Below are 18,556 nucleotides of genomic sequence, written 5' to 3'. Positions count from 1 at the left end.
ATATGGTGGTATTTCAAAGGGAACAGTTGTTGACCTGAAAAGATTAATACTAACTTAACAATTCTAACCAAAAAACTGTGAGGTATTTTGAAAACCATCATAGAATGGAAAGAAGAAATACTTAATAGCCATTTGGTCCTGTATTTTGTAACTCCTCTGTCTGGAACTCTCATATACACTGAAAGACTATCATAATTTTTCTTGCCTTCCCTACTGACAGTTTTAGCCAGGGTGAAGGGAACGTAGGAGATGGTAACCACAGTAGAAAGCAGACAGGCTGATCAATATGATGGTTTCCCATGGATATTGTATATGTAACATGATTGTGGATGAGTGCTATGGGTGATACGATATCTAGAGGCAGGAGAATGGCAACTTCACTGTGTCCCAAGAAGGTTCACTGGGCTGTCACTGACCAGCAAAAACTCACTAAAAGAAGTAGGATAGGTCTTCAATGTTTTTACTTCACTTCATTGTCAGCCCAAGTGCAGCATTATTCAAACAGGAGTGGTACTTTGGTTGCCTTCACTATACAAATAAACAAGCCAAGAAGTTTTCAATAACAATGGATTTTTTCATTGGCATGTTAAATCCCCCTCCCTACCCCCAAGTTAAGGCATTCCTCCAATGACTTTAAGCCTTCTGTAGAATTATGAACTTGGAGAGCTTTTTAAAGAAAACAGGGATTGAATGCCAGGTGGGATTTAGCCAAAGCTGTCACAGCTCTGGTTGTTACCCCTCATAATCCATCTTGCTGAATCAAAAAGCAAACTGTGAACAGCTTAGGCAGTTTGTTTGAAGACACACTCCTGTCTTTCTAGGAGGGATTAATTCATGGCTACAGTTTGTTTGGAAAACGATTATCCACATGAAAATTATTAAACTCATGTGGCATCTCTTTGAGCCAAAATGCTTTATAACTTTTCATCTCTAGATCACAGTGATAATAATGCTATATTTTTATCCTGAAGCACAGACCCCCTTTATTGTCTTTCAAAACACTGTCTTCTTTTTTTATCTTTTTTTGTTTTTTTGCACTTGTCATAAAAATACAGCACATGTTGACTTTCAAACTTTTAATAATAAGGATTCAGGCATGGCCTTTAAGAGGAATCACAGCAATACCAGATCTGGAGAGAAAGGGATTATTTTTAGCATTAATTCCAAACACTGGACTCCATAAAAGCCACATTCCTGTCCTGCTGCAACAGGGAGACAGACTAGTTGACGAAGAGCTTAAGTGAAAAGGAAAAAATACAGCCAATCCTGTGATACATTTTAGAAGTAAAGTGTTTTTCCTTAGAATGGAATGATGCTAAATTTCAGAACGGTAAATGAATTTCCATCTTGGAACACAGTATAATCTCTTTAAATATCTAGGGTCAGTCTTCTTTATATTATCAAATATTGCATTTTTCATACTCAAGGCATTTTTGGTATTTAAGTAACTTTTGAACTGAGATGGGATCGGGAGAGTATTCAACAAACACTAAATGGTCGGTTGCTATGTGTCAGGCACCATGATGGCAGGTGTTAGATAAACAGAATTAATAAAACACTGGAGCTCATAGTCTAGTAAAGGAGACAGACACTTAAATGATAGATTACTCAGCATTATAATAAGGACCACAATAGAAGGGTAACCATTACGTTGAAGAAGCAGAACTCCTTAGAATGCATGCAGGCAAAAACAAACAAACAAAAAACTTCATTTGTTACTTCCACAGGTCCTTCATTACCCATCTACAGACTCGTTATTCCCTTGCCTTTTGAAGGAAATGTTGGGTGAGAGAAGATCCCATAATTTTCGTACACACACTTCTTTTAGGTCACTTATAGAGCCAAAAATAATCTAGCTCTGTACTTTAAATGTCCAGTCTATTTTATTAAGCAAAACACCAACTTCATTTAAAGTTAAAACACTTCTCTTGCCAAATTGGTAGTGCTTTTAGGCTGAGAGACCTAGAGTAGAAGAAGGTATGGTATTCTTTTTCTCTATTTCCCCACCTTGCATTTTCTTACTTATCCCCTTAACTCCCATCTCCACACACAAATTTGCCCCTGCTTCCATTGGGGATGGACAGGTCAAAGGAAGGGGAAAAAATTTCAGGAAATGTCTTGACTTAATAGGTACTATTAGAAGCTGAGTAAAATAGGTTCTTTCTCTCATAAGGTGTTTTTATTAGTTTATTTCACAAATATTAATGGAACACCAATTACATTCTACACAGTGTTCCAAACATTGGGGAAATATAATAAGAAAAACAAAGTCCCTGATTTCATGGACTTTATTTAGTCTAGTCGGGGCTATAAGTCGACTATATATTCATATCAAGTTAAATTATATATAAAATATGTCTAATGATGACAAGTGCTATGAAAAAAATTAAATAGGATAAGGGCAATAGTGAGCATAAAGAGGTAAGTGCTATTTTATTTAAGGCAGTCAGCAAAGCTTTCTCTGAAAAGGTGATATTTCAGTAGAGACCTGAAAAAAGAACTGAACAATTTAAGGCAAACAAGTGTCAGGGTAAAGAGCATTCCTGCCTGAGATAATAATTGCAAAGGCCCTAAGGCAGGCAAATGCTTGTTATGTTCAAAGAACAGCACAAAGGCTAAAGTAGAATAAGGAAAGGAAAGAATGTTAGAGATAACACCACAGAAGTAGAGGGAAGTTAGATCATATGGAAGAAATCCAGAGGCTATTGAGCTCTTTTTCTGATCAAAAAAGAAGGAAAAGGGGGAAGAGGAGGAGGAGGAGGAAGAGGGGAAGGGGAGGTGGGAGAGAGAGAGGAGGAGGAAAAGGAGGAGGGGGAGGAAGAGCCTTGTTATATGTCAATTATATTTCAATATAAAGGGAAAAATAATAGGAGCCAAAATGCTCACTAATAGAAAAGAGAGTTACAGATATGGAGAGGAAGATAATTAAAATTAACCCTGCAGTGTTGGGTGTTTGATTGGCTTTGGAGGTATTAGTGTGAATTCATAGTTTTCAATGTCCATAGATATAGAAATAAATATAGACTAGGTGCATATTATATGTATGTATATAGCTCTATCCATTGAGAAAGACATGAGAGCAGTAACACCCCAATAGCTATAAATTAGATGCCTATATTTTAAAAATGCATAGAAGAAAACTTATGAACCTTGGTTTCAGAGGTGTTTTTGTGAACTTTACCCCAAAGGCAAGGAAAACAAAGCAAAAATAAATGAATGGGACTCTATCAAACTAAAAACCTTCTGCACAGCAAAAGAAACCATTAATAAAACAAAGACAACAAACAGATGAAAGAAGATATTTGCAAATGATACTTCTGATAAGGGGCTAATATCCAAAACACATAAAATACTGACACAACACAATAACAACAAAAAATCCAATCAAGAAAAAAGAAGAAGACCTGAATAAATAATTTTCCAAAAAAGACATACAGATGGTCAACAGACATATGAAAAGACTGGAGGCCCAGTGCACAAAATTCGTGCATGGAGGGGGGGCGGTGTCCCTCAGCCCAGCCTGCACCCTCTTCAATCTGGGGATCCACAGGGATCAGGCCTAATCTGCCAGTCAAACATCCCTCTCACAATCCGGGACTACTGGTTCCTAACCACTCACCTGCCTGCCTGCCTGATTGCCCCTAACTGCTTCTGCCTGCCATCCTGATCGCCCCTAACCGCTCCCCTGCCAGCCTGATTGACACCTAACTGCCCTCCCCTGCCAGCCCGATCGCCCCCAACTGCCCTCCCCTGCTGGCCCAGTAGCCCCTAACTGCCCTCCCCTGCAGGCCTGGTCCCACCTAACTGCCCTCCCCTTCCAGCCATCCTGTGGTGGCCATCTTGTGACAACGTGGGGATGGCCATCTTGTGATGACATGGGGCAGCCATCTTGTGGCAGCCATCTTGTGATGGCGTGGGGGCGGTCATCTTGTGATGATATGAGGGCATCACACGAGGGCCACCTAGGCTTTTATTAGTATATATGTTCAACATGATTAGTTATTAGGGAAAAGAAATCAAAACCACACTGAGATAACTCCTCACACCTGTTAGAATTGGCCATTAACAAAAACAGAGCAAGTATTACAGAGGATGTGGAGAAAAAGAAACCTTTGTACATTGTTTATGGGAATTTACATTAGTATAGCCACTATGGAAATCAGTTCCTCAAAAAATTAAGAATAGAACCACCATATGATGCAGCAATACTGCTTCTTGGTATTTAAGAAAGTAAGAAAAATCTTATTTATCAATATATATGTACCATTCTGTTCACTGCAGCATCGAGACATGAAAACAACCTAAGTGTCTATCATCAAATGATTGGATAAAGAAGATATGGAATACTGCTCAGCCATAAAAAAGATGGAATGTTTCCATTTGTGACAACATGAATAGATCTTAAGAGTATTATGCTAGGTGAAAAGAACAAAAATCATATTATTTCACTCATGTGCAACATAAAACAAAAAGTGACAAAAAATCTAACAAAACAAGAACAGAAATACAGACAACAGGATAGTGGTTATCAGAGAAGAAAGGGAATGTGGGGACAGCAATGTGGGTAAAGAGGTCAAATATGTGGTAATGAAAGGAAACTAGAATTTGGGTGGTGAGCATGCTGAATTACAAGCTTGTACACCTAAAAATTATATTATGTTGTGAACCAATGTAACCCCAATCAATTTAATATCTTATATAATAAAAAGCTAATATGCAAATAGACCAACAGCAGAACAACCGGTTGCTATGACGTGCGCTGACCACCAGGGGACGTGCATGGAACGTGATGGGTGTCAGCCGTGGTGGGATGGTGGAGCAGGTGAATGGCGGCGCCAGACCAAGTCATGGTGCCAGTCGCTGTATCAGGGCAAGCCTCTGGTGTACTGAAAATTCTTTGCTCCCACACACTGCGGTCCCGTCGGGCGCTGGCACCTGCTGCCAGTGCCGACCCTGCTTGCACCCAACCACCGCTCACACCCACTGCTGGCACCTGGTGCCGGCCCCAATTGCTCGGCATCATCAGCGGCTGCTGGCCCCAATCGCCCCACAGGGCTTCTCCACCTCCCACTGCTCCTGAGGGGCAATCGGGGCTGGCAGCCACCTGTTGCACCTGCTGCTGGTGATGGCCCCGCTCGCACCCACTGCCAGTGCCGGAGCCACCTCTCACACCCGCTGCCGGTGTCCAGTGTTGGTCCCAATCACTTGGCGCCATCAGTGGGTGCAAGTGGCAGCTGCCAGCCCTAATCGCCCCTGAGGGCTTCTTCACCTCCCCCTGCTCCTAAGGGGCAATCGGGGCAGCAGCTGCCGCTCACACCCACTGCCGGCACTAGCCCCAATTGCTTCGTGCCTTCAGTGGGTGCAGGCAGGGCCAGCACCATCAGCACAGAGGAGCGGCAGCGGCAGGAGCAGGGCTGCCAGCAGACAGGTGACTGGGGGGAGCGTGACAGCAGGGGATGGGCAGGAGCACAGAGGATGGGCCGAGAACCGCCCCTGTGCCTACCGCAGCCTCACGGCCCATGGTTCTATTCAAGGTGCACGAATTCGTGCACTGGGCCCCTAGTAAATAAATAAGCAAATAGTGCTGGAGCTAGTGGACACCCATATGCATCCTCTCCACAACAACAAAAAATGAACCTCAGCTTAAGCTTACAACTATGTAAAAATTAACCCAAAATGGATCACAAACTTAAATGTAAAACATAAAATTATAAAGCTTTTAGAAAAAAAGGAGAAAGTCCTCATGATCTAAGGTTAGGCAAAGAGTTATTAAATGTGACACCAAAAGCATGGCCTGTAAAAGAAAATATTAATAAATTGACCTTTGTCACACTTAAAAACTATTGTTCTGCAAGAGGCAGTTAAGAGAATGAAAAGACTATGAGAAAATATTTGCAAACCACAAATCCAACATAGGGCTAGTTAGTATCAATAATACATAAAGAACTCTGGCAACTCAACAGTAAAAAAGCAATACAATCCAATTAAGAACATAGGCAAAAGACACAAAGAGACATTTCACCAAAGACTATAGGTGGCAATTAAACCCAGGAAAAAAATGTTCATTATCATTTGACATTCACAAAATGCATATTAAAACCACAATGAGATATCACTAAACAATGTCAGATCACTAAAAAAATTTTTAAACAGTGACAGCACCAAATGCTGACAGGGATGAGGAGAAACTGGATCACTCATATGTTGCTGAAGGAAATGTAAAAATGGACATACAGTCATAATTTCAGTTTCTTAAAAAACTAAACTTGCAGCTACCATACAACTCACTAACTACACTATGGGGCATTTAGCATAAAGAAGTGAAAACTTATATATTCCCAAAACCTGTACACAAATGTTCAAAGAAGCTTTATTCGTAACAGTCAAAACTGAAAACAGTATTTTCAACTGGCTGAACAAACTCTAGTTCATCCATGCCATGGAATACTACTCAGCAATAAAATAAAATAAATGAACCCACAACAGCCTAAATGAGTCTACACAGAATTAAGCTGAGTAAAAAGAGCAAATCCAAGCAAGTTAAATAGTATATCATTCCATATATATAAAATGTTATTGAATTAGCAAAGTTATAAAAATGGAAAACAGATTAGAGGGGGTAGGAAAAGGGGAGAAATGAGTATGTCAATAACATACCAACATGAGAGACATCTGTAAGGATAGAAATATTCTGTATCTTGACTATATCAATGTCAATATCTTCATTGTGATATTACTCTGCAGTTTTGGGAGGAAACTAGATAAAAAATACATGAGATACAGCTAATTATTTCTTAAAATGGTATGTGAATCTTCAAGTCTCAATAAAAATTTAATTTAAAAAAATTTCAAAATGAATGTAGAGATCTGAATGTGTTGACTGTAATAATTTCATTATCAAACTCAGCTAGTATTACACTTTAAATACTTGCAGTTTTTTACGTCAATTATGATTCAAGAAAACTAAGGTGGTAAAAGATTATGCATTCCTCTTCCTCTTCCCTTCATGAATAATTGAGCCTTATGCCCATTAAATTTGTGAGCCAAACAAAATAGACATTCACAACCAAAAGGGGATGTGGGAGGGGGTGGGGCAATAAGAGGTGTTGTCAATGTCCCAAATGTGAGTCTCAGAGCCCAAGCAGGGTGAAGGGGGCTTGGCATAGAAGGGTTACCTGGTACAGAGCGTTGGTGCTTCCTAACACAACTTCCAAACATGCGGATTTCTCAGCACAAGTGGTAGAAGAGGACACCCATACGTGGAGGGGACAGTGTTAATGAGAGACTGCTCACATACAGGAGGAATGATTGAACAATATTTAAAGATAATGGAATTAGATTCCTCATTGTGGGAGAAAGAAGTTACAAACAAGAAAAGGGAGAAAACTAGAATGAACCTGGTGGTGTTGGATACTGAAAGTATAAGAGAAAAAAAGGTTGAGGGTAGAGGAAAATAATAGGTTAAGTGTGCAAGGTTCTACAGTGAGGATGTTTAGCAAGTAATTGGTTTCATTGGCTTGAAACTCAGAGAAAAATCTAGTACTGAAATCGCTAACCAAATGGGTGCACAACTCATCTAAGGAAGATGGAGAAAGAAAAGCATTCAGCTCTGGACAAAATCCTGGGGTAAGCAGACATCTAGGAACAGCTTTATGCTGTTTGGACAGGACTGTTTATAAGCAACTACAATTTTGAGCAAACACAATAAGCAAAATATTAAAATTTCAAAAAATTATAAACTATACAAATGTCAAAAAATATAATTTAATACTGTTCCACTTAATAGGATTTTATCATTAAAATATTACTAATGAAAGTTTTTAATAACATAAAAATGTTAATGATAGTGTTTTTCTTTTACAGTACCTATTATTTAAAAAGTGAAAAAAAATAGGCATAGCAAAATCTGGAAAAACATGCATCAGAAAATTAAGAATTGTCTTGAAGGTGGGAATCTATGAGGCTCTTCCTTTGACTTTTCCATTTTCTTTCAAAATTACTACATAATACGTTCTGATAGTGAAGAAAGTCACAAAAAAAGATTCTCTTCCACCTCCAGTAGTATCTCCGCACACAACAGATGAGATCTAAGACTGCAGTTACTTTGAAAGGCCAGGCTGCCAGGGCAAGGTGAAGCCCTCTCGGTCCTCAATACTAAGATGGAGAAAGAGAAAATCCGCCTCCGTGGAGCTTGGATGAGTCCTTACGTTGAAGGAAGACCTCGTCTGGCTGGCAGAGCCGCTACCCCAGGCCTCTGAGCGTCTTCTGGGGCCTCAGCCTCCACAGGGTGCAGGAAAGTAGAGCTTGTGAGGCCTGGCAGGTAGGGGTGAAAAGGTAGACTGAGGGCTGGCAGGGCAGGGAGAAGTCTTAATGCCTTCCTGGCAAACTCTCTGAGTTCAATCTTAACTCTTATCTTCCAGGAAGATGAAAATACGACCCAGAAGCTGGAGGTACAGTCCCAACACCTGCCTGGCGCTGAGCTTGCTTTACAAAGCCAAAAGCCACAGCCTCAGGGGCCGGCCCGGACGTGGCCCCGCCCCCAGGGTACGTTGGGCGGAGCTCCCCTTGCAGAATTCTAGTTCCTTCCTCCAGAGGTTCCTGAGCTCCACCAGGTGCTCCGGGCTGTGATGAGGTAAAACGTAAATCTCTGTCCTCTCAGAAGGTAGACACAGTTGACATGAGCACACACTGGGGTTGGGGCGGCGACGACTCGCACGAAAATCTGCATGTTAACTGCGCATGAGGATTCCCAGCAGTTGAAGTTTGAACAACAAATTTTTGAACTAACAGGGTCAATTGAACTTCCTGGGTCAATTGAACTGTGATCATATAGAACTGAGCTTGTCAATTGGAAAAAAATCCACATATAAGTGGACCCATCTACCTCAAACCCGCGTTGTTTTGAGGGTCATTTGTAATTAAGCCAAGTATTCCACACAATGTGCAAAGTGGTGTGAACTGGAAAGCAAGGACACCACCAGCTGGTGTGGGGGTGGGGTTCCAGGAAAACATCCAGGGGAACCTTTCAGTATAATAGGAAGGAAAGGAGGAATAGAGGGTGGGGGTCACATACTGGTTTTGGTTTTGTTGTTGTTTTGATGATTTTATAATGAAAACTTCTGATCTGCTGACCTCTCACTCACCTGCGGTGGTCCAGCACATAATGCTCAACGAGTGAGGTGTGCGCAGAAGTTGTAGGAAAGTGAAATAGTTCTCAGTACTTAAACAAGAGAATTGACTAAGAAAGCAATCATGTAAACTACACCAAGACAGGAAGCTTTGTTTGTTTCCTTCACTCCTGTGTCCCAAGTGCTTAGAAGAGAGCCTAGTACATATTTTAAACACGGAAGGAGGAAATGGATTCTTTTCAGGCATGATGGAGCTAACCCACAGTAGTATAACATAGATTTATGGTGGCACAAGCATACATGCATGATTTTATCCAAGTGAAATAAGCCCCTTACTAGAAGGCAGGTCTAAAAAAGGCAGTTGATTTTGACAGGCAGTGTGGAGGAAAGGGGCGTGGGGTGGGATGTTTAGACTGTTTAGGTTAGGAGTTAAGTGATGGACCATGAAGTTTTCCTGGAGAGGAAATGAAGAGAAACATTTGTTAAATAGACAGGGAGAAAGTATAAAGTGGCTTGTAGTTCCTGAATAGGTTGAGGAATTGGCACTCTGAGGGCATAAGTTGAAAGGATTCGGTTTCAATGTCATATTTTCAGAAGGCCAAAGGGTTCCTGGTGATAAGTTCTAGGATATGTCCATAACTGAACTGGAATGGAGGTAAAGGGTCCACCCACAGAATGAGCAATTATAAGCTTCAGTCAATGGCATGACTCCAGACAAGAAGTCAGAAATGGGCCGGTGAGAGAGAGGGCTGTAGTAGACATCTTACTTGTTTTTTGTTTTGTTTTGTTTGATACCCAGGATTTATTCTGGAAATAATTGCTCTGTTGACCTCTGGGAAACTAACCCCATTCTCAGTACCAGTCCAAGTGTAAGTGGAGTGGTCTTTCCTTAATAACACTCTTACTTTAAGGATGGATGTATAACAGACTTGGCCAAAAGATTATTCCATGCTTTGGCAACATTGACATAATAATAATAACAACAACAACAATGTATTATATGATGTGGATAAGTGAAATGAATGACAGAAAATTACAGGGAAAGGCTAGGTGTTGGCTATATTTAATGTCAAAGGCTTCCATTTCCTATATTATCTTTGCTATTGTCCCCTGTAGTGTCTTTAGGTTTCCCTAAACCTCCTACTTAAATAAAGCTGGTGCCTTGCAGCCCTGAGTAACCACTAATCTACTTTGACTCTTCAGATTTCCTTATCTGTATATTTCTTAGTAATGGGATCATATGTGGTCATTTGTGACTGGCTCCATCTACTTAGCATATTGTTTTCAAGGTTCATCCACGATGTATCATGTATCAGTATTTTTTATTGCCAAAATAATATTGATTGATATACCGTGTTTTACTTACCCATTTATCTGTTACTGGACATTTGGGTTGTTCCCACCTTTTGACTATTATGAATGATATACTGCTATGAACATTTGTTTATGTTTATTTTTCAATTACAGTTAACATTCAGTATTCTTTTATAACTAGTGGCCCAGTGCATGGATTCATGCACATTGAAAGGAAATTAATTAGAATTCCTGGGGTGGTGCCGCAGCTTGAAGAGCATCTGCAGAGTGAGGGTGGTGGAGGGGAGGAGAGGACAGAAAAAGAAAGAAAACTCATGCTCGGATCTTCCAACTCACGGCGCTGGCTCCGGTGCAGGGACTAATGCAGGTGGTCCCAGGTGGTGGCCAGCGGGGCGGGACTGGGCGAGAAGGCCAGACATGCCCTGGAGCCAACCTCCCTCGCACCCTCCCCGGCAGGTGGGGTCCCTTGGCCTGGCTTGCGGGGATCGGGCCGAAACCCCCGAGGGGTCCCAGAGTATGAGAGGGCACTCTGCAAAGTTGCTGTTGTACAGGGTGTGGAAAGCAAATGCAAGTGTGCAGTAAACCAGATTCAGGGCCGACAGTGCCCCAGCAACAACATAACCCATAGAGGAAGGTGGAAGCGCGCAGCCCCACAAGGAATCGGGCTCCCTCCTCTCTGGTTCCAGGATGAGTCACCAAGAACCACCACTGTCACCGCAGCCTGGCAGCTCCTGTGTTGAGCGTCTGCCCCCTGGCGTGTCATAAGTACTGGCCAGTCGGAAGGTCAGACAGTCGGACGGTCACTTAGCCTTTTATATATATAGATAGTTTTAGGTGTATAGTATACTGATTCAACATTTATATAATTTATAAAGTGATACCCCCAAGAAGTTACTATCCACCTGGCACTCTTGTATAATAGGGATTGGATTGAAATATTTAAAGTAATGAAAAGCAAATATCTATAAGCAAGAATAATCTACCCAGCCAGGCTATCATTTAAAATTGAAGGAGAGAGAAAGAGCTTCCCAGATAAGAAAAAGTTAAAGGAGTTCATCACTCCAAACCAGTATTACAAAAAATGTCAAAGGAACTTCTTTAAGAACAAGATTAAATAAACCCATAAATATGAATAATAAAATGGCAATAACTATGTACCTATCAATAATCATTGTAAATGTAAATGGATTAAATGCTTCAATCAAAAGGCATATGGTAGCTGAATGGATAAGAAACCAAGATCATACATATCTGCAAGAGATCCACTTCAGCCCAGCCAGTGTGGTTCAGTGGTTGAGCATCGACCTATGAACCAGGAGGTCATGGTTTGATTCCTGGTCAGAGAACATGCCTGGGTGTCGGGCTCAATCCCCAGTGTGGTGCATGCAGGAGGCAGCCGATCAGTGATTCTCTCTTATCTTTGATGTTTCTCTCTCTCTCTCCCTCTCCCTTCCTCTCTGAAGTCAATAATAATATATATATATATATATATATATATATATATATATATATATATGGACTAGAGGCCTGGTGCACGAAATTCGTGCACGGGGGTGTGTGTCCCTCAGCCCAGCCTGCACCCTCTCCAATCTGAGACCCCTTGAAGGATGTCCGACTGCCCGTTTAGGCCCGATCACAGTGGAATCGGGCCTAAACGGGCAGTCGAACATCCCTCTCACAATCCAGGACTGCTGGCTCCCAACTGCTCGCCTGCCTGCCTTCCTGATTGCCCCTAACCACTTCTGCCTGCCAGCCTGATCACCCCCTAACCAGTCCCCTGCCAGCCTGATTGATGCCTAACTGCTCCCCTGCCAACCTGTTTGCCCCTAACTGCCCTCCCCTGAAGGCCTGGTCTCCCCCAACTGCTCTCCCCTGCAGGCCTGGGTCCCTCCCAACTGCCTTTCCCTGCAGGCCTGGTCGCCCCCAACTTCCCTCCTCTGCCGGCTTGGTCACCCCTAACTGCCCTCCCCTGCAGCCTTGATCGCCCCCAACTGCCCTCCCTTGCAGGCCTGGTCCCTCCCAACTGCCCTCCCTTGCTGGCCATCTTGTGGCAGCCATCTTGTGTCCACATGGGGGCAGGATCTTTGACCACATGGGGGCAGCCATCTTGTGTGTTGGAGTGATGGTCAATCTGCATATTACTCTTTTATTAGATAGGATAGAGGCCTGGTGCACAGGTGGAGGCCAGCTGGTTTGCCCTGAAGGGTGTCCGGATCAGGGTGGGGGTTCCCTTGGGGTATGGGGTGGCCTGGGCGAGGGACCTGTGGTGGTTTGCAGGCTGGCCATGCCCCCTGGCGACCCAAGCAGAGGCCCTGGTATCTGGGGTTTATTTATCTTCTACAATTGAAACTTTGAAGCCTGGAGCGGAGCCAAGCCTTCTGCTTGCTCGTGGCAGCAGCCATTTCTGTTGGGATTTATGTATCTTCTATAATTGAAACTTTGTAGCCTTAAGCGAGGCCTGGGCCGGCCAGGGTGTGTGGAAAGCTTGGCTTCCTCTATCGCCGGGGGCAACCCTAGCCTCCTGCCTTTCCAGCTCCGTGGCTGCCGCCATTTTTGTTTGGGTTTATGTATCTTCTATCATTGAAACTTTGTAGCCTTGAGTGGAGGCCTAGGCCAGCAAGGGCAGGCGGAAAGCTTGGCTTCCTCCATTGCCGGGGAAACCCAAGCCTCCCTCCTGCTCTCTGTGGCTGTAGCCATCTTGGTTGGGCTTATTTGCATATTCGCTCCTGATTGGCTGGCGGGTGTGGTTTGTGGGCGTGGCTTGTGTGTAGCAGAGTGATGGTTAATTTGCATATTGCTCTTTTATTAGATAGGAGATATTTATTTATTTATTTATTTATTTTTTTTTTTTTTAGGAGATCCACTTCAGATCAAATGACACGCACAGACTTTAAGAAAAGAAACGGGAAAAGATATTTCATACAAATGGAAACAAAAAAACTGAGATAGCAATACTTAAATCAGACAAAATAGACTTTAAAACAAAGGATATATATAGATACATATATATATATATATATATATATATATATATATATATATATATATATATATGTATGTATTACAGCTAGAATTTATTAAGGGAATGTAGCACACAAGACATCCATGCTGCAGGTCAGGATGGATAAGGAACCAGCCCCACAATAAGGGGTGGGCAAAGGCCTATTTCAAGAACCAGCAGGTCTTGGAGCATGGAGGAGGAGCTGAGGAGGTTTTTGTTACTTAAGTAGAACAGTCAGTCTCCTTCACAAACTTGTCTTTTAGCTTGCCTCTTACTGTAGAGCTCTCCCAACTCTGTAGATCCTTAATTACAAATGAAGACAGTTTACTGGTAACAGATCTAAAAAGACATCTTTAAAAGCTAAAACAAAGGCTATATTAAGAGACAAAGAAGGATATCTCATAATGATAAAGGGGTCAATTCAAAAAGAGGATTTAAATCTTCTAAACATTTACACAACCAATGTAGGAGCACCTAAATATATAAAGCAAATATCGACAGACATAAAGGGAGAGATCAACAGTAAACACAGTCATAGGGGACTTTAACACCCCACTGATATCAGTGGATAGATCTTCCAGACACAAAATCAACAAGGAAACAGTGATTTTAAATGACACACTAGATCAGATGGATTTAATTGATATATTCAGAACATTTCAATCAAATGTTAGTCACATTGCTGGGTCATATGGTAACTCTATGCTTAACATTTTGAGTAGGGAAAAAAAGATTTTGAGGAAGTGCCAGACTGTTTTCCAAAGTGACTGTACCATTTTTTATTGTCATCAACTGTGTAAGAGGGTTCCACATTCTCTATATTCTCTGCAACACTTATCTGACTTTTTGATTCTAGCTATTTCTCTCTCTCTCTCTCTCTTGCTCTCTCTCTGTCTCTCTCTCTCTCTCTGTGTGTGTGTGTGTGTGTGTGTGTGTGTGTGTGTGGAGTGCTATCTCATAGTGTTTTTGATTTGCATTTTTCTGATGGCTAATGATGTTGAGCATCTTTTACTTTTAGTGACATTTGGAGAAGAAAAAGAGGTAAACAAGTGTCTGATCTACTGAGTTTAAGTAATTTTCATGTATGAGAGGAAAAACATTTTCTAAATATTTGAAAACACATATAGTGATGCCAATTCTATAGTTTTCTACTTCTATACATTTAGCATGTTAGTATAGTTCCTGTGTGATTAAGGAACAGTGATATTGTGCACTGGGTTTACTCTGTAAGATTACTTCTTGCGTAGTTGAGAGAACTCACTCGAATGACTCCTCAGGGTTGACTAAAAGGCAGAGCAGAACTGATCACCAAAACCTTTCAAACTCAATGCTTTTTCCTTACCAAGGCTGTTTACATCTGTGGTGCAAACGTATGTTCCATGTGTGATAAATATCAAAGAAATGTGAGAGCTTTGAAACATAGTATTGGTACATAGCATAAGTCTGAGAGGTGGATGGCAAGATGTTTCAATGGACTTTTGTACTTTAATCATAATGTAAAAATGGGTTGTAATACATATGCCAAATAATAATTGTGAACATTGGGTGAGGGTATATGGGAAGATATACTATTCTATCTGCTTTTGTGTATGTTTATATATTTCGGTAACAACAAGCTTTAAAAAAAATAAATAAAAGATGTTAGGGTCCTCACAGGAGAAGGGGGAGAAAAACCTGCCAAGAGTGCATCAGTCCATCAAGATTAGAATTTAACTCTGTCTCAATAGGGTGATTTCAGGAAGTGTCATTCCTTTGAGGTTTGGAAGGAAAGCTCTTTCCATATAACATGAAAAGGAAGAATGTGAAAGTGTTTTGTTGAAAAGTTCCCATCTGAAGGTTTCTATATCCTCTGTGAACAGTGGGCCAGCACATCAGTTGATCCAGTGGAGATGGTCTCAGCTTGAGGAAAGTGAAAGAGATTTGAAATAGATTTGAGTAGCTTTGGAGAGAGAACAGACTAAGGAAATAGGGACCTAAGCTCCATTTGTTTTGTCCAACTCTTGGTAAGCATGGAATAATTATTTGTGGAGTAAATAAATGGTTTCCAGATAGTTCTGGGGCACCAATAGACTCAACTGTGAGATTTAATTCAATAGTGATCAGTTAGGAAGGCATTTCTGGAAAAACACATAGTTGGAATTTTGCCAGACAGGAAGGATTAAAGGGAACTTGAAAGGGCTAATTTGTAGTGGAGCTTTTTAAATGTTGGTTGCTTAATAGGCCATCAAGTTTACCTTTGTGAGGAAGGAAGGTAAGAAAGAGCCTGATGGACTGATCACAAGTAGAAAAATTAATGATAAGTAAAAAATGAAAACTTAACAAGGGGCATATAAACTGGAAGGATAGGGGTTTAAGGTCAAAGGGTGGAAGGTTAGACTGTACTATTCCAGATGGCAGAGGTGTTCCTGGTAATAAGCTTTATATTGTAGAAGAAAGTGCACTGTAGTGGAAGTGAAGAGCCTAGGATGAGATGATGAAGGAACTGGAGGCTGAGTTACTGGCTCCTCGGTCTGTATGGATGTTAGAGTCCTCCACTGCCTGCTCACCTCTTCAAGTTCCCTGCCTGGGCCTCATCCGACCTTTGGTCCCTCCCAGGGCTTCCACAAAATCTGCATTATTTTCTGTGACCTTGTAGAGTCAATAGCATAACTCTGAACAAGAAGATACAAGTGTGGTAGTGAGAGAGGGCTATGGTCAACATCTGTTTTTTTGTTTTGTTTTGTTTATTTGTTTTTACCCAGGATTCACAAGGCTTACTGGGAAAATTACCTGAAATACTCACTAGGACACTCATCCCATTTTTGTATTTCAGTCTGTACAAATGGAGTTCCTTGCCCTCCAGACCCTTATGATAAGGGTGGGAATGTGTGCAGGTTTGGCCCAAAGGAAGCATTCCATGGAGATCCATGATGAGCCCCCCAAAACATCTGTAATCCTGGTGCATAGTCTAGATCTCACCTCTGGTTCATATGCTGCAGGTGTTCTGGGGGAGATTATAACTCCATCAAGACCATGAATATCAAAGATGGCACCTCCATCCCGGTAGGTGAAATGTATTAGCTAAGGGCAAGATCTTGCATATTTCCATCAAGCATGGATGGAAGGAAGGCACCAAGATCACCTTCCTCAAAGACAGAGATGCCATGCCTGATGACATCCTGTAAATATTGTTTTAGTGCCCAAGGAACAGCCCCATGCCTTTTTGGTGTGAGGCATCAGTAGGCTGTGCAGTGCTCTGATCAGCCTCAATCAGGTGGAACTTGAATCAGATTGAGGAAGCTGGGACCAAGACAGGGTTATAGTGTGGGGATGATGAGGCATAAACCTTTGTTCCAACAGTAAGGTCACTCTTTCCCCCTCTGCATTTGTTTGTACTTTCCCACTCACTCTAAGGCATCTCTTCCTTACTTTCATCTTTATTTTACTCTGGGAGGTAGTTACTGCCTATTCAGAGTTCTGACCAGCTGAGTGATGCTCTTGCTCTGCAAAAATATAGCATCAATCCTGCAATCTAAGAAACACCCAGGGGCAGGAACCCCTTCCCCACAGTGATTTTCCAGTAGTTTAACTTCAATGTCAAGTTTAAAATACACTTCCCCATCACATTAACATGACCCATGAGACAGATTTTTAAGCAGATCTATGCTGTTCCTAGACCCTTCCCCAACCAGCCCAGGATCTACTGCAGCCATATCCCCCAAACATTCCCATTCAGGGTTCACCCACCTGTGGGATGCTCTTATCACTACCTTCTAAATAATGCTTAAGCCACTGTCTCTTCTTCACTGACATTCTCTGAAAAGTATACCTGACCTTGATCTTCAGATACAGAGGCTTGTATTCTGTGCTGTTTGAAAGGATATTAAGCATCCCAAGAGAGAATGAGAGGAAAGATATATATGTTTACTAAAGCTAAACTAAAAGATAAGAGACACAGCCCATCTTCTCAAACTTCATCAGGGAGGATATGAGCTGGGGCGGGGAGGGGGGATGGCACAAGGCACATGATATCTATTTCTCAACAAGAGCTCCAGGAAGCAGGTCACTTTTGGAAGCCAAAGGAAGCAAACAGTAAGAGCTGAACTAACTTCTTTCTTTTCTTAAGCACAAGCTCTGAGATACCCCAAACCCATGTCTCCAACTGGGTACACAGAAAAGGCATCACTTTATTAGTGAAACATTTATTAGGGAAAATCAATATTCTTTACAAGGAAGGAATTATTTTGTGGTGCGAAATTTTTTCCCATGGAAATTCTGCAGAATGGTTTTCTGTCTACATATTAGAGATGGATCTCTGAACACAGTGCCTTCAGCAGTGGTGAGAGCAGCAAGAGATCCCAGGCAGCTGGAGGTTTGCAGGTGGGGCTAGGATGGCCCCTGCAGGGCACAGATTAGGGGTGCTTCTGACATAATAGCTGGTCCTTTAATGCCAGAACTTTCTCTGCAGACAGCTTCTTGGCCACAGGACTTGGTATTTGTCACTTTACAGGAGAGAGCCCTGGAATTAAAAGGCCTATGCCCACACTGCTGAGCTTTGGGGCATCTTGAGGGCAGGTGATATCTACTACATGCTGATGCCCCAGTTTCTCTGGAAAATTCCCAGTGTCTGCTCTACTTTTAACTGGGCCTCTGCTCTGTGTGGATGATATGGGGCTGCCCTTTTCCTGAGAGTATTCTTGCTGTTTGCATTTTATCCCAAGATAAAGCCATTGAAAAAAAAGGGGGTTATTTTATTTCTGAACAGGCTTTCAGGAGGAGACTATGCCTTCTGTGATGGGGTCTGGGAAGACTTGCTCCCGAGCCTCTCCTTTAATGGCAGGTCCTGAGTTGGAAATCTCTTCCTTCCAGGTTGGGATGTGCCCAAGCCTGCATTCCCTCCACCAGCCTCTTCTGATGTGGAGCCTGTGGGCCTCGCTTTCTTTGCAGCTGGTGGGAAATTCTTATCCTGGCACAACCTTGAGATATTCTTAGGGACCCAAGGCTCCTGTGGCTGCTCCATATTGACTCCTCTGTTCCCCAAATGGACATGCAGCACCTGGTGAGCTGCCCCATCCACACTGGAGACACCCTGAGCATGAGTCAGGGAGGCTTTGTAAGTCAAGCTATTGGAGGC

At 42.1% G+C, this 18,556-nt stretch overlaps 1 protein-coding gene across 1 annotated transcript in view; it reads right to left on the bottom strand.

Moving 5' to 3' along the window:
• The window catches only part of LOC308248332 (spermatogenesis-associated protein 31D1-like), a gene marked incomplete at both ends in the record, with an annotated part of 51,246 nt that overhangs the window by 32,427 nt on the left and 263 nt on the right, over positions 1–18,556 (bottom strand). The window contains 1 exon segment of the mRNA XM_080668301.1: positions 18,246–18,556. Within this exon segment, the coding sequence (XP_080524427.1) occupies positions 18,246–18,556 (311 nt within the window).

The sequence above is a fragment of the Plecotus auritus genome (genome assembly GCF_963455305.1).
Source record: "Plecotus auritus genome assembly, chromosome: 5".
NCBI classification, from domain to species: Eukaryota; Metazoa; Chordata; class Mammalia; order Chiroptera; family Vespertilionidae; genus Plecotus; species Plecotus auritus.
The sequence above is the reverse complement of the archived record's forward strand: the minus strand, read 5'-3'. Positions and strand labels throughout refer to the sequence as shown.